Source organism: Bos mutus, chromosome 13 (assembly GCF_027580195.1).
Source record: "Bos mutus isolate GX-2022 chromosome 13, NWIPB_WYAK_1.1, whole genome shotgun sequence".
NCBI classification, from domain to species: domain Eukaryota; kingdom Metazoa; phylum Chordata; class Mammalia; order Artiodactyla; family Bovidae; genus Bos; species Bos mutus.
This window is the reverse complement of record NC_091629.1, coordinates 73,860,261-73,877,789: the sequence shown is the minus strand read 5'-3', so window position 1 is coordinate 73,877,789 and position 17,529 is coordinate 73,860,261. Positions and strand designations below refer to the sequence as shown.

The 17,529-nt window shown below is 37.0% G+C and overlaps 1 protein-coding gene across 1 annotated transcript in view; it reads left to right on the top strand.

Annotated features, from left to right (window-relative positions):
- The window catches only part of MACROD2 (mono-ADP ribosylhydrolase 2), a 2,305,531-nt gene that overhangs the window by 534,385 nt on the left and 1,753,617 nt on the right, over window positions 1-17,529 (top strand). The window contains exon 4 of the mRNA XM_070382044.1: window positions 9,414-9,443. Coding sequence (XP_070238145.1) covers window positions 9,414-9,443 — 30 coding nt within the window. The remainder of the gene's footprint in view (window positions 1-9,413; window positions 9,444-17,529) is intronic.

The following is a 17,529-nucleotide window of genomic DNA, read 5'->3' as shown; positions in this document are numbered from 1 at the left end:
TTAACAGGTGTTTTTATCCCGTCCTGCTTTGAGTTTCAAAATCAAGGGACTGTGATGTGTACCATTCTAAAGCGCGATATTTTGGCTTTTGTATTTTTTAGGATAACATGTTGTGAATGAAGTGGTGTTTTAAGTAGAGCCCCTGGGGAAGTTTTTTGCCAACAATCGTTTTGACATCCCGTGTGCTCTGTTGTAATAAGAAAGCAGAATAAATAAGCTAAACTAGGTGGTCAGGATCCTGTCAGGATGAAAGCAACTATAATTTTCTTTACAATGATGAAAGGCAAACAAAAACCCTGAACAAATAGATTTAATCAATGTTTAAAGACTAGTCTCTCAGGCTGTTGCTTATTTGACAGATAGTCTTGGGTGGAGGTAGAAATGGAGTGGGAAAATAAACAATTACTAAGTACAGATAATAGAAATTACTGGGCAAGTGAAATTAAAAAAAAAAAAATGTTCCAAACTCTTATCAGGCCAGTTTGACTCACAGTGGACATGGGTTGCTTCACCCAGCTATGGACTGTTTCACAGACTGAATTATTTCAGACTTGGAAACACAGGAGCTGTTATCCATGTTAAGGTACAATGATGGTACATATTAGGTTAGCTGTTTTGTTTTTCAAGATTATTGAATCAAATCTGATTACATCAAAACTGTCAAATCTAAAAGAGGTTCTCAGATCCAGAGATGCTCAATTTATGGCATGTGTGCTGTCTTTTAATTCTTCCTATCCTCCTCTGACCATGACCAGTGTTATTAATTAATCATGGCTCTCTTTTCAGCAGAGCCTGGGGTTAGCCTCAGAATCCTTCTCCAATCAGAGGTGCAGATAGTCTCTCGTAACTGATGAATCTGAATTGTTTAAAACCTGTTTGCCATCTATTGGTGTCCTCTTTGATTTCTTTCACCAGTATTTTATAGTTTTCTAGATATAGGTCTTTAGTTTCTTTAGGTAGATATATTCCTAAGTATTTTATTCTTTCAGTTGCAATGGTGAATGGAATTATTTCCTTAATTTCTCTTTCAGTTTTCTCATTATTAGTGTATAGGAATGCAAGGGATTTCTGTGTGTTGATTTTATATCCTGCAACTTTGCTGTAATCATTGATTAGTTCTAGTAATTTTTTGGTGGAATCTTTAGGGTTTTCTATGTAAAGGATCATGTCATCTGCAAACAGTGAGAGTTTTACTTCTTCTTTTCCAATTTGGATTCCTTTTATTTCTTTTTCTGCTCTGATTGCTGTGGCCAAAACTTCCAAAACTATGTTGAACAGTAATGGTGAAAGTGGGCACCCTTGTCTTGTTCCTGACTTTAGAGGAAATGCTTTCATACACACTGAGGAAACCAGAAGGGAAAGAGACACGTGTACCCCAGTGTTCATCGCAGCACTGTTTATAATAGCCAGGACATGGAAGCAACCTAGATGCCCATCAGCAGATGAATGGATAAGAAAGCTGTGGTACATATACACAATGGAGTATTACTCAGCCATTAAAAAGAATACATTTGAATCAATTCTAATGAGGTGGATGAAACTGGAACCTATTATACAGAGTGAAGTAAGCCAGAAAGAAAAACACCAATACAGTATACTAACGCATATGTATGGAATTTAGAAATATGGTAACAATAACCCTGTGTACGAGACAGCAAAAGAGACACCGATGTATAGAACAGTCTTATGGACTCTATGGGAGAGGGAAAGGGTGGGAAGATTTGGGAGAATGGCATTGAAACATGTATAATATCATGTATGAAACGAGTTGCCAGTCCAGGTTCGATGCACGGTACTGGATGCCTGGGGCTGGTGCACTGGGATGACCCAGAGGGAGGGTAGGGGAGGGAGGAGGGAGGAGGGTTCAAGATGGGGAACACGGGTATACCTGTGGCGGATTCATTTTGATATTTGGCAAAACTAATACAATATTGTAAAGTTTAAAAATAAAATCAAATTAAAAAAAATAAAACCTGTTTGCCATCCCCGATTGATTCTAAATTTCCAAATGGAAGAAGAAAAGTAAGATAGTTTTGACTATGATTTGCTCGATTCACCTGCTATTCACCTGCTAGTTACTGAACTAGAGTTAAAATAGAGGTTATCTGGCTCTCAGTTCTTAGTTCAGTATCCTTTTTATTACCTTACATAGACTGCAAAGGATTTTGACATCTTAGGAGGAATGGTGTTGTAAGTATCTAATAAATTAAAGCTTTGTCTTGGATTTTTAATAATGTCCTGGCCTATTTTGCATCTAGGGACCTCCAGTGATATGACTACATATATAGTAATTGTTTGATCCACAATTTAATTGTAATTATATTCTTAAAAAGACACACACATGTAGAAGAGGGTCATTTGGGAATTTTTGTAAAGGAAGACTACTGTCGTGTTGCAGTATAGGGTGCTGCAATCCGTGGGGTGGCAAACAGTCTGATACTACAACTGACTGTAGTGTAATATTCCGTTTATATCTTTAGAAAACCAAAAAGAGTAATGCTAATGTCAATTAGCATGATTATTTTTCATGTAGGCTAATTATCCTATGAAAAAGATTCCTTCTTTGTACTTATTTTTTGTTTTTGATAGTTTTATAATGAATATTTATACTTGTGTATAATTTGATAATTTTAATTAAAAAAAATCAAAACCGAGTTTAAATGGAAGAAAGCAGTTTCTCATAAACTTCAAAAAATAATCATTTGTTTAGGGTATTATAAATAAATTATTCATATTTGTCACTTGAAATTAGATTTTGGTAACTCTTACTCAATTTATGTTCAGTGCTGTTTTTACTTTCTAAGTAGTGAAACTATTCATTTCACTTAGTTGTTATTGTGGGAGGAAAAACTATAATAGATTCATTAATTTGTAATGGTTTATTTTAGTTTTTCATTGAATTGATATTTGAGACAATTACTGTAGGTTGATTTTTTCCTCTACCTCTTCTGGTAGCAGGGGCATTTTATTTAGGAAAATATGAAAGAAGTTAGTGCTGGTTACTTAGAAAGCATGCTTAGAGAAATGAGGTTGCCATTTCCTACTCCAGGGGATCTCCCGGCAAAGGATCAAACCTATGTCTCTTTCATCTGCTGCATTGGCAAGTGGATTCTTTACCACTGTACACCTAGGAAGCTCAGTAACATACTGTTCCAGGCACTGCTGGGATTTGAACCCAGGATCTTCTGTTCAATAGACAGGTGCTTTGACCAGCTAAGCCATGGTACTGGCATGCTCAGAGAAGCATTAAATATTCTGGATGCAGTAGCATCATGCTTATCAACTTCAAGCTTTCTTAGTTCCTTTTTTCGTTTTCTTCCCTGTGAAACTCAAGGAATAACAAGAGGCACATCCCAAATTCCCTGCAACAAGGGACTTATATAGGGACATAAATATATAAACATATTTCATACGTTCTTTTTAAAATTTTTTTAATTTATATTGAAGTATAGTTGGTTAATAATTTTATGGTAGTTTCAGTTTCCTACATTATAAATCACTATTTCTAAATAAAGTATAGGAGTTTCCTTTAACAGTCTTTGATTTTACAAAAAGAAAAAGGACCAAAGTTTTCTCTTTCTAGACACTTTAGTAAACAAAACCTGTCTTCTATGTCAATAAAGAAAAGGGATCAAATCTGCCAATTATCTATTAGAAAATACATATTGAGAGCTTATTAAATGTAGACCAAACTATTAAACTCAAATCTTATCTTTAAGAGCTTCCTATCTAATTGGAATATACCTCAATTTATTGGAAATAATTAAATAAAAATTAAACGACTGTTAATTTCAGACACACACAAGTCATTTTCACTTCTGTGAAATGAAAGAAATGCTCTTAATCCATCTGATCGATAAATGTTGAAAATAAGTTATATTACATATAGGGTGCTTTGTAAAGATACAATAATAGAAATCATACTAAAGATTCATTTTACTTGCCTACAGTTATGTCACTTTTGCCACTTTTGCCCTGTGGCTCAGCGGCAAAGAATATACCTGTAACGCAGGAGATGTGGTTTTGATCCCTGGGTCAGGAAGAGTCTCTACAGGAGGGCATGGCAACCCACTCCAATATTCTTGCCTGGAGAATCTCATGGACAGAGGAGCCTTGTGGACTATAGTCCATAGGGTTACAAGAGTTGGACATGACTGAAGTGACTGAGCATGCATGCATGTCACTTTTTCTGAAGAAAAAACATTTATTTTTTAATTTTTAGAGAACAGAAGTTGATAAAATAGACTTAAATTTGATGGATTCTTTAGATAAATCATTATCGGGATTATAGTTATTAGAATTGCTTTGAATTTGATTTGAATATATTTAAGCAGCTTAGATTAAGATTCTATTACATGAATGGTAATGCACATGAAATTATCTTAAAAATGATTGTGTACTTTGTAGATGCCACAATTTTATGAAATATTTATGTTGATATTAAAAGTATAACCAGAAATGCTCATCTAGACATGAGCACACATCTGAGATAAATGGACTTGATGGTCCTCCAAACCTGGAATTCCAGTTCCTACACCTACTCCCACTTATCCACCCACATCTATTGGACAAGTGCCTGATTAAACAGATGGGACTTGGTCTGTGCTATCCAAACAGGCAAACTCTACCTTTATTAAGCAAAGCATTGGGGAAAAATAGGTTTTATTGTGTTATTGTGATTCTGGGCATGACAATTTGAGTGTAAAGCTACTCTTCATTACTATTGTTGTTTGTTGTTGGAAATAAGTTTCTTTTTATGAATGAATATGTATAAATTGGAGGACAACAGATGGAGTTTCAGGGATCTGGAAGAGCTATAGACAAGGAAGGAGTTCTCAGTCAGATTTAAAAATAAAAAATCAGCAGAAGTGTGAAATGCCATGCAGTTTTAAAAATATATGTAGTTAAGATTTTTAAGAAAGTGTTTGGGTTTATCAATAGACATCATGAAATTTCCCCCATCCACTAAAGGGTATGGACCCAAGATAATGATTTGTAATGATTTGAGAGAATAGCATTGAAACATGTATATTATCATATGTGAAATAGATCACCAGTCCAGGTTTGATGCATGAGACAGGGTGCTAAGGGCTGGTGCACTGGGATGACCCTGAAGGCTGGGATGGGGAGGGTGGTGGGAGGGGGGTTCAGGATGGGGAGCACATGTACACCTGTGGCAGATTCATGTCAATGTATGGCAAAACCACTCTAATATTTTAAAGTAATTAGCCTCCAATTAAAAAAATTAATAAAAAAAGAATTGGTAACATCTTTCCTTATGCCTCTTCAGCAAGTTGCCACATCAACACAGTTTGATTTTGGGAAAATATTAAGTCCTGGATACCATCTGTGAACTAAAATGGACGAAAATGGGTGAATTTAACTCAGATGACCATTATATCTACTACTGTGGGCAGGAATCCCTTAGAAGAAATGTAGTGGCCATCTTGGTCAACAAAAGAGTTTGAAATGCAGTACTTGGATGCAATCTCAAAAACGACAGAATGATCTCTGTTCGTTTCCAAGGCAAACCATTCAATATCACAGTATTCCAAGTCTATGCCCCAACCAGTAATGCTGAAGAAGCTGAAGTTGAATGCTTCTATGAAGACCTACAAGACCTTTTAGAACTAACACCCAAACAAGATGTCCTTTTCATTATAGGGGACTGGAATGCAAAAGTAGGAAGTCAAGAAACTGGAATAACAGGCAAATTTGACCTTGGAATACAGAATGAAGCAGGGCAAAGACTAATAGAGTTTGGCCAAGAAAATGCACTGGTCATAGCAAACACCCTTTTCCAACAACACAAGAGAAGACTCTACACATGGACATCACCAGATGGTCAACACCGAAATCAGATTGATTATATTCTTTGCAGCCAAAGATGGCGAAGCTCTATACAGTCAACAAAAACAAGACCAGGAGCTGACTGAGGCTCAGATCATGAACTCCTTATTGCCAAATTCAGACTGAAATTGAAGAAAGTAGGGAAAACCACTAGACCATTCAGGTATGACCTAAATCAAATCCCTTATGATTATACAGTGGAAGTGAGAAATAGATTTAAGGGCCTAGATCTGATAGATAGAGTGCCTGATGAACTATGGACTGAGGTTCATGACATTATACAGGAGACAGGGATCAAGACCATTCCCATGGAAAAGAAATGCAAAAAAAGCAAAATGGCTGTCTGAGGAGGCCTTACAAATAGCTGTGAAAAGAAGAGAAGTGAAAAGCAAAGGAGAAAAGGAAAGATAGAAGCATCTGAATGCAGAGTTCCAAAGAATAGCAAGAAGAGATAAGAAAGCCTTCCTCAGCGATCAATGCAAAGAAATAGAGGAAAACAACAGAATGGGAAAGACTAGAGATCTTTTCAAGAAAATTAGAGATACCAAGGGAACATTTCATGCAAAGATGGGCTCGATAAAGGACAGAAATGGTATGGACCTAACAGAAGCAGAAGATATTAAGAAGAGGTGGCAAGGATACACAGAAGAACTGTACAAAAAAGATCTTCATGACCCAGATAATCACAATGGTGTGATCACTGACCTAGAGACAGACATGTTGGAATGTGAAGTCAAGTGGGCCTTAGAAAGCATCACTATGAACAAAGCTAGTGGAGGTGATGGAATTCCAGTTGAGCTATTTCAAATCCTGAAAGATGATGCTGTGAAAGTGCTGCACTCAATATGCCAGCAAATTTGGAAAACTCAACAGTGGCCACAGGATTGGAAAAGGTCAATTTTCATTCCAATCCTAAAGAAAGGCAATGCCAAAGAATGCTGAAACTACCACACAATTGCAGTCATCTCACATGCTAGTAAAGTAATGCTCAAAATTCCCCAAGCCAGGCTTCAGCAATACGTGAACTGTGAACTTCCAGATATTCAAGCTGGTTTTAGAAAAGGCAGAGGAGCCAGAGACAAAATTGCCAACATCTGCTGGATCATGGAAAAAGAAATAGAGTTCCAGAAAAACATCTATTTCTGCTTTATTGACTATGCCAAAGCCTTTGACTGTGTGGATCACAATAAACTGTGGAAAATCCTGAAAGAGATGAGAATACCAAACCACCAGACCTGCCTCTTGAGAAATTTGTATGCAGGTCAAGAAGCAGCAGTTAGAACTGGACATGGAAAAACAGACTGGTTCCAAATAGGAAAAGGAGTACGTCAAGGCTGTATATTGTCACCCTGCTCATTTAACTTATATGCAGAGTACATCATGAGAAATGCTGGGCTGGAAAAAGCACAAGCTGAAATCAAGAGTTCTGGGAGAAATATCAATAACCTCAGATATGCAGATGACACCACCCTTATGGCAGAAAGTGAAGAGGAACTAAAAAGCCTCTTGATGAAGGTGAAAGAGGAGAGTGAAAAAGTTGGCTTACAGCTCAACATTCAGAAAACGAAGATCATGGCATCTGGTCCCATCACTTCATGGGAAATAGATGGGGAAACAGTGGAAACAGTGGCTGACTTTATTTTTCTGGGCTCCCAAATCACTGCAGATGGTGACTGCAGCCATGAAATTAAAAGACGCTTATTCCTTGGAAGGAAAGTTATGACCAACCTAGATAGCATATTCAAAATCAGAGACATTACTTTGCCAACAAAGGTCCATCTAGTCAAGGCTATGGTTTTTCCTGTGGTCATGTATGCATGTGAGAGTTGAACTGTGAAGAAAGCTGAGCACCGAATATTGATGCTTTTGAACTGTGGTGTTGGAGAAGACTCTTGAGAGTCCCTTGGACTGCAAGGAGATCCAACCAGTCCATCCTGAAGGAGATCAGCCCTGGGATTTCTTTGGAAGGACTGATGCCAAAGCTGAAACTCCAGTACTTTGGCCACCTCATGTGAAGAGTTGACTCATTGGATAAGACTCTGATGCTGGGAGGGATTGGGGGCAGGAGGAGAAGTGGATGACAGAGGATGAGATGGCTGGATGGCATCACTGACTCGATGGACATGAGTCTGAGTGAACTCTGGGAGTTGGTGATGGACAGGGAGGCCTGGCGTGCTTTGATTCATGGGGTTGCAAAGAATCAGACATGACTGAGCGACTGAACTGACTGAACTGAACTGAATACCATCTAGGTAAATATTACACGTTTTCATTGAAAAGTCAGAAGAATTTGAGGGCTCTGAGTTGACACAGTGGTGCATGACTTGTAATATCTGAAGTGAGTTTTGTTTGACTAATGGGATTGCCCCTCAGTCCATTTTTGTGATGAAAGAGTGAGGGAAAGCCAAGAGCAGCTATTATTATTAATAGATGGCCCTGTACTTGGAAGATCATATGAGATAAGATTTGATGCTCTAATATTGACATACTGAGAAAACCTTCAAAGGTGTTTGTTCTCCATGCATTTTTATAATGTTCTCTTTAGTGTTGCAATAAACAAACCATCACATATGGATATAGGCATTTATTCTTAAAATGTTCCATTTTTTTATTGATGGAATCATTAACACTCTGATATTTGCTTCTCTTACTAGGCCAGTGCATGGTCTGTGGATATCACACTAAAATTCAAGTTAAAGATTCCTAGTATTCCTTATTAAATGATTTCTATAATCTTCTGGTAGCTCAGATTTCTCCATGGAGAAAGACAGCTTGGTTACTACATACTTTATGTTGCTCCAAGAGTTCTGTTTTCTGACTTTTGTAGTGACTAGATTATCGTAGGTGTAAGGTTGCTTAATAGTTCAGCAAAAAATTGCCATGGAACTTTCTGAAAAATTGATCTCTTAAAATCTAAATGGAATTGTTTTATATTTTGCTTATTATTTGACTTATATAATTGTGTGGGCTAGATTAATAGATAAATGGGTATGAAATGACAAATCATTGTTTTCCAAAAATATTTAAAATGTGTTTCTTTCCCACAAACAAAAATTTAATGCAAAAAAGAATAAATATGTTGCTATTTAAGTTCATTCTTCTTTTTTTTTAAAGTTCATTCTTATAGCATAGTAACTTGAGATAGCTTTATTTGATGGCATTTAATTTAATTAAAATTATCATTATTCTTTTTGTTACATTATCCTTTGAAATGATTGAAATTGCTTAAGTAACATTGTTATATCTCTACTTGATAAAATGGAGAAAACAGAAGTTTAGATACAGAATGATAATAAAATGATCATAATATGTATTTTATTTTATTAGAAGTAAGAACATTGTAAAAATAGTCATTTGAAGTGAAAAAGGAGATAAAAATAGTGAATATTTACATTTTCATACATCATAAAACAAAGAATGTATTTTTATATAAAAGTACATATTTTGATATATGTGTGTGTGTATGTATGGCATGATCATTACCAGGTTTTTCTTGGCATACTCTGGCATAAACATATTTTAATATATTATTTAACATCTTTTGTTTGTTTTCTTTTAAACAGCAAATGCCAGCCTTCTTGGAGGTGGAGGTGGTAAGTCCTCAATATCACTTAAAATATATTTTATTACTACACCAACCATAAGATGTTTAGTAAGTTCCATGATACTTTAACAAAATTAATTTTGCTGTATTCATCAACCATGCAAATTATAATCTTCCAGAGAATAATTCATAACTGAAATATCTTGGGTTTATCTGAATGTTATTTTAACTGACTTCAAAATATACAGAATACTGTTGTTCTTCTCATGAAGCTTTGTGTTTCTACCTTGGCTTAAGCTATAGTAGCAGTAAGCTATTGAGATGAATACACATATATTAGATAATAGATTCACATTGAAAGAATTACTTTATTGAAGTATAGTTGATTTAAAATGCGTTAATTTCTTCTGTATCACAGAGTGATTCACTTGTACATGTGTATATATATATGTGTGCATGCTAAGTCGCTTCAGGAGCATACAACTCTATGTTACCCCAAGGACTGCAGCCTGCCAGGCTGCTCTGTCCATGGGATTCTCCAGGCAAGAATACTGGAGTGGATTGCTGTGCCCTCTGTGTGTGTGTGTGTATTCCTATATATATTCTTTTCCATTATGTTTAATCACAGGATACTGAATGTAGTTCCCTGTACTAAACAGTGGGATCTTGTTTATTCATTCTATGTATAATAGTTCATGGGCTTTCCTGGTGGCTCAGTGATAAAAGAATCCACCTGCAATGAAGGAGATGTGGCAGATGTGGTTCAATCTCTGGGTCGAAAAGACCCCCTAGAGAAAGATATGGCAGCCCGCTCCAGTATTCTTGCCTGGGAAATCCCACGGACAGAGGAGCCTGGCGGACTACAGTTCATGGGGTCACAAAGAGTCGGACACAACTGAGTGACCAAACAACAGCAACAGAATATTTGCAAATGCTAATCCTAAACTCCCCGTCCACCCTCCCACTTTCAGTCTGTGTTGTCAACCACAAGCCTGTTCTCTGTTTCTGTGAGTCTCTTTTGCAGATAAGTTCGTTTGTGTCATATTTCAGTTTCCACGTATAGTGATGTCATATGGTGTTTGTGTTTCTGACTTACTTCACTGAGTGTGCTAATCTCGTTCCATCCATGTTGCTGCCAGTGACAGTATTTCATTCTTTTTATGGCCGAGTGATATTCCTTTGTGTATATATGCCACACCTTACTTACCCATTCCTCTTTCAATAAACATTAAGGTTGTTTCCATTTCTTGGCCATTGTAAACAGTGCTGCTGTGAAGGTAAGGTGCATGTATCTTTTTGAATTATAATTTTGTCCAGATATATGCCCAGGAGTAGAATTGCTGGATCATATGGCAACTCTATTTTTAGTTATTTTGAGGAACTTCCATACTGTTTTCCATAGTCGTTGCAAGATAAAGTCACTTTTTTAGAGTCACTTGTAGTGTGAATTCTAAAACAATGCATCTGGAAACTTGTGGTTTTTCTTTCTTCGTCATAACAAACAAGAAAATGTTTGTAGCCTGAGGGCTTCATATATTAGCAACTTACTGTGAAAAATAAAAAAAAAATAAATTAGTATTGACATTTTGCTTTTTCTTTCTTCCTTTTTAGAGGAGAAAGAGATCAAAGTGAGATGAGGAAGAGAGAGATTCCTATACTAGGAATTCTTTCCTGATACTAAATTCTTGGAATAAAAATAAAATATTATTTTTATTTCTAGGTTGAAAGGTGAAAGCATTCCTAGCCCCAGTCTATATTACATGGCGAGGGAGGAAAAACATATACAATAGAATGGGGTCCTTTTCATTTAGGGCCCAGATGGACATAAAAAGGTTTATTTTCTCTCTTTCTTCCTCTTGCTCCTTCTTTTCATGTACATGGTTGAAGTAGACATGATTATATAGAGCTTTATATATTTTTTTATATATATAAAAAATATATATATTTTCAACAAACAAGTTTTCAACAAACAAGTTGGAACTTGTTTACTTGATCCTCAACTTTTAAGAAAAATAATCCTTTATTAATCATCACCAGGAGTTTTCAGTGTAAATTGTATTAGAAAATTAAAATTTTAACCATTGTTCTCATATTTGAATCAATAGAGTTTTAAAAACAGAATGCTGGAAATAGAAATGATAGAAAACAGTTTAAACTAGAAAATGCTCTTCATATTATCATGTCAATGCACATTCTGTAGCAAAATTTTTTTCTTCTTCCTCAAATTTCTTTAGAAAATATATGCAAGGTTTCTCATTGTCCTACTTCTTTTTTGGTATTCTTTGGGAACTAGAAGGGAAAATTTCCTTAAGAATTTACTGGTTTTTTGGTAAACTTTAATCTCTAGGTTTCTTATATGAAAGAAGCATTAAAATAATTTGTTCATAATGCTGATTTTCTTACATATTAGTATTTTAACAAATCGGGCTACTACCGTTAAATAGGATAAAAATGTTAAAGTTGAGTCTACATGTACAAATCCAGACTATTATAGTCCTTGGCTAAAGAAAAATGAATTAACTAATTATATAAGTTAAAATCATTTTAGCGGCCCTTAGCAGAAACCCCCACAATAATAGTGACTTTAAAGAGATAGAAATATATTTCTGTCTCCTCTAAAAGTAGCCTAGATGTAGGCTAGACCAACTGTGTGATAATCCCATCCTGTCGTCAAGCACTCAAGCTCTGACTTTTATGGTCTTCTTCCTACTGTGTGGAACTCAGGGTCCATGAAGGCTACTGGACTTTAGCCATCAAAAATATAGGGGTCAGTAAGGGGTAAGGCAACAATAAAAAAAGATGGCCCTTCAAAATCAAGCCAGTTTTCTTAGAGCAGCTTTACTAAAGTCCCAGATTATCCTTGAATTGATCAAATGTTTATTCGTGGATAAGATAGTTTTATTCCAGGAAGCAATATGCTCATCCAAAAAAAAAAAAAAAAAAGCAGTGTTCTCTTTTCTGTGGAGGAAGGAGAGGGTGGAGGTTTTGGCAGGCAATGACTACTCTCTGCCATTGTGAGAAGGCAGGCAGCTAGTTCAAGCACCCTTGTCGAACTGCTTTGTCTGAGTCTACATGTACACGACTGGTGTGTACAGAGTTAACTCTAGTGAGTTAGCCTGTATTTCCTTGCAATTCCTCCAGCCTGTGTGGGAAAAAATATTGTAAATATTGGAAAATATTGTAAATTTTCAGCAATGGCAAGACATTCAAGGATAGGCAAACTCAGTTTTTCTTTACCCGAAGAATATACTTGAGTCCTCTAGATGGTTGATTTTGCTAAATGCATTTATTTGCCATAATTTCTCATTTCTAAGTTCTAAAATTAGCAGCTCAGTATCATTATAAAGATAAATTATAAGTATTTAAGATGGCTGTAATTTCTTTCATTAAAGTAGGTCATTGACAGGTTTAAATTCATTTATGCACTTCTGGAGATGTCAAGATTGCTCTAAAATACATGTTTGATTTTTGGAAGGCTGCATTTAAAAATTAAATTTAAGGAATATTTTTAGCCTTCTTTGAACTTATTTTTGGCCTTTTGATTCTATGAGAGATCTTATTAATCCTGCCAGTGATATTTGTACAGCAACAGCTAATAATCATCCAATAAGGAACACTTGAACTGATATAATACTCTTGGATTTAATCAATGATTCCTTTTGTTGACTTGAATTAATATCCCTTCAAAAATCTCTAAAGGAAATAGTTCTTTGATTGACTAAACAATTTGATCAAGAAAATTTGGCACCATATAAAAAATAATAAGGGTACCTTAAGTACCATTTTCTCAGGTTTTCAGGAGAGCTTCCCTCCAATTCTGTGTAAGTTGTATTTGAAATTTAGGCAAACTCAGTCTATACAAAATAGTATTGCCCATAATCTTAGCATTTTGCTATTCTTTTTTGAATGCTTATTAGCAAGACATCTCCTAAAAGGAGATTGCAAATATGGTTACAATCATCCTCTCAGTTTTGGTTTTAAAGTGAGAGAATAATTTCATGTAGGTGTGCATTTTCATCTTTTGCCAGAGGTCACTTATCTTTAGAAACTTCATGTAACTTAGCGTCATTGTAGTGACCATAAGTGATAGGCTTTCAACTACCTAGTCACATCAGCTAAAATACTTGGTAAAATGGATCATCTTTGTGTCTATTTCCTAGAAATATTAAGGGCATATAAATATATAATGATATTTAAGTAATAAGTGGCTGGTCTATAGTGACTGGTCTCTATCTTTCAGGAAGCCTTTATATTGTCTTTGTAATGGTACAGTGTCAAAAAATCTTAGAAGTCCTATTAATTTTTTACAAGTTTACCATCATTGCTCACAGTATTAACCTGCATAGCAGTATAGCACATTGATACATAAAAGAAGTGAATTTTATTTTCTTATTTAGTGCTTTTGTTAGTCAGGGTAGGCTATATTAAACTGTTCTAATGGCTTAAAACAGTAAGGCTCATTTCTTGCTCACATCATAGTCTCAGAAGCTTGGTGGCTATCCTACTCAGGCTCTGCTGCAGGTGGTAACGCAGAGTCTCGGGTTGGTTTCCTATCTTGCACCTACTCCACGTGATACGTGACTCCAGTCACAAAACAGGAAGAGAGAGCTGGTGGATCTTGTGGGTTGTATTTACAGAGCAGTTCATGAATGGTTTGTGTCAATTCTGCTTGTTTCATGGGTCAGAATTCAGACAGGTGACCCCTAACCTAACTACAAGGAAGCCTGAGAAGAATGAAATGGTGTAGTAAATACCTAGAGCTGTCTCAGATACAGTGCACAGGTGAGATCCGTGTTTATTCTTGTTCTAATGCTTGAGAGGGAGAAGGCAGTGGCACCCCACTCCAGTACTCTTGCCTGGCAAATCCCGTGGATGGAGGAGCCTGGTGGGCTGCAGTCCATGGGGTCGTGAAGAGTCGGACACGACTAAGCAACTTCACTTTCACTTTTCACTTTCATGCATTGGAGAAGGAAATGGCAACCCACTCCAGTGTTCTTGCCTGGAGAGTCTCAGGGATGGGGGAGCCTGGTGGGCTGCGGTCTATGGGGTCACACAGAGTCAGACACAACTGAAATGACTTAGCAGCAGCAATGCTTGAGAGAAATGTGACTTAGGGAGATTTGGTGACTTCTTCAAGGTCACACAGCATATAAAGTGCAAAGGTCCAGTGAAAAGACAGGGTTCTTGATTCCCATTCAGGACTCATACTGTTATTGATCTGTGATTTTTAATATATCTTTGATCTTTAGATTTGCCTTTTCTGTGCACAAGTAGGTGAGTGTTTACATCTGGAAGAATTAAGGAGAGGAAAGGGAAACATGCAGCTGAGATACAGATGATGCTTTCCCTGGCTTATTTTTACAAGGCTTAAGCTCAGTTGATAATTTGAAAGTGGATACAGTAGCACTGTCTTACAGTACCTGTGCACTGTCATCCACATTCATATACCTTTTTTGTGTATTTGATGTGTAGTCTGAGAGCACATTGCATTTTAAATACCCATTCACTCACCTGTAATGAGCATGTTTTACATACACAAAGTCCTATGATGTTGTACTTTTGGAATATATAATAAAAAAAGACCTTTGGAGCCAGTCTTAAATTATGTCAAGAAGCAGAATTATAAAGAAAAAAGCGGAATTAAAAGGATACTTCCTTGATTTCCTTTCAAAACGTTATGTAACAGACTAGAACAAAAATTACAATTTCTTAGTTTAGATAATATCTTTCCTTTTCATTGTCACTGTAATTAACATAGGACTGGAATCGGCTGATAGAACCCAAACAAGACCTGGTTTATGGGATTTGCTTCCTTTTTAGGCTGTCAAAAGCTCCTGAGTACTGAAGCCTGAGGCATAATGTTAGACATTTAAAATGACATTTTCTGACAGAGTAGCAATTTAAGGTTGACTTTTTATATGCATAAATTTGTAGGGCTGCTTTTTAAATTATACACACACATATATACATATGTATAGACATAGCATATATTTGTATCAATACTGTGATTCTAGACCTTATCCTTGAGGTACTTCTGTGACAGGTTAATTTTAAAAACTCTAGGCATAGGCAACTACCGCTAAATAAACTCTCAGCCCCAGATGGAATGCGTGGGAAAGCTGCTTTTCTAGAATGAGAACACAGCATATATAATGCTATTCTCTACCTCCAAAGCCTTCTTGCTCTTCTTGTACCCCTCGATAGAGGGCCTCAATAGACATGAGCTTGAGTAAGCTCCTGAGTTGGTGATGGACAGGGAGGCCTGGCGTGCTGCAGTCCATGGGGCTTCAAAGAGTTGGACATGACACAGTGGCTGAACTGACTCAGATTTTAACAGGGTGAGGTGCCAAATGCATCTCAAAAGGAGCAAAATCATGAAACTATTTGATGTCATACAGTAGATGCTATCAGTGTATCTCCACTCCACCATCATGTTTCTACATACAAACACACATAGGAGCACATGTTCATTCATTCATTCAACAAATACTAACTTCAGTTCAGTTCAGTTCAGTTCAGTTGCTCAGTCATGTCCGACCCTTTCGACCCCATGAATCGCAGCACGCCAGGCCTCCCTGTCCATCACCAACTCCCGGAGTTCACTCAGACTCATGTCCGTCGAGTCAGTGATGCCATCCTGCCATCTCATCCTCTGTCATCCACTTCTCCTCCTGCCCCCAATCCCTCCCAGCATCAGAGTCTTTTCCAATGAGTCAATTCTTCGCATGAGGTAGCCAAAGTACTGGAGTTTCAGCTTTAGCATCAGTTCTTCCAAAGAACACCCAGGGCTGATCTCCTTCAGGATGGACTGGTTGGATCTCCTTGCAGTCCAAGGGACTCTCAAGAGTCTTCTCCAACACCACAGTTCAAAAGCATCAAGTCTTCGGCGGTCAGCTTTCTTCACAGTCTAACTCACATCCATACATGGCCACAGGAAAAACCATAGCCTTGACTAGATGGACCTTTGTTGGCAAAGTAATGTCTCTGCTTTTGAATGTGCTGTCTAGGTTGGTGATAACTTTTCTTCCAAGGAGCAAGCGTCTTTTAATTTCATGGCTGCAGTCACCATCTGCAGTGATTTTGGAGCCCAAAAAAATAGTCAGCCACTGTTTCCACTGTTTCCCCATCTATTTCCCATGAAGTGATGGGACCAGATGCCATGATCTTCGTTTTCTGAATGTTGAGTTTTAAGCCAATTTTTTCACTCTCCTCTTTCACCTTCATCAAGAGGCTTTTTAGTTCCTCTTCACTTTCTACCATAAGGGTGATGTCATCTGCATATGTGAGGTTATTGATATTTCTCCCGGCAAACTTGATTCCAGCTTGTGCTTCTTCCAGCCCAGTGTTTCTCATGATGTACTCTGCATATAAGTTAAATAAGCAGGGTGACAATATAAGCAGGAGCCTTGACATACTCCTTTTCATATTTGGAACCAGTCTGTTGTTCCATGTCCAGTTCTAACTGTTGCTTCCTGACCTGCATACAGATTTCTCAAGAGGCAGGTCAGGTGGTCTGGTATTCCCATCTCTTTCAGAATTGTCCACAGTTTATTGTGATCCACACAGTCAAAGGCTTTGGCATAGTCAATAAAGCAGAAATATATGTTTTTCTGGAACTAACTTAGTAACAACTAATTGGAATCCCCAAGTGGTTCAGTCAGTTCAGTCAGTGATGAGTCTTCCTGCAAGGTGGGAGACACAGGTTCAATCCCTGGGTTGGGAAGAACCCCTGGAAAAGGAAATAGCTACCTACTCCAGTATTCTTGCCTGAAGAATTCGATGGGCAGAGGAACCTAGTGTGCTATATTCCATGGGTCACAAAGAATTGGACGTGACTGAGTGACTAACACTTTCACTTTCAACTACGAAATACTAATTTAGTAACTACTGTGTGTCAGTATTGATTATTTTTTTAATTTATTTTTTTTTATTTGCAGGATGTTTGCTTTACAATATTGTATTGATTTCTGCCGTATATCAACATGAATCAGCCATCAGTATACATATGTCCCCTCCCTCTTGAATCTCCCTCCCACCTCCCACCCCATCCTACCCCTCTAGGTTGTCACAGAGCACCAACTTGAGTTCCCTGCCTCATACAGAAATTTCCACTGGAAATCTAGTTTTCCCATACG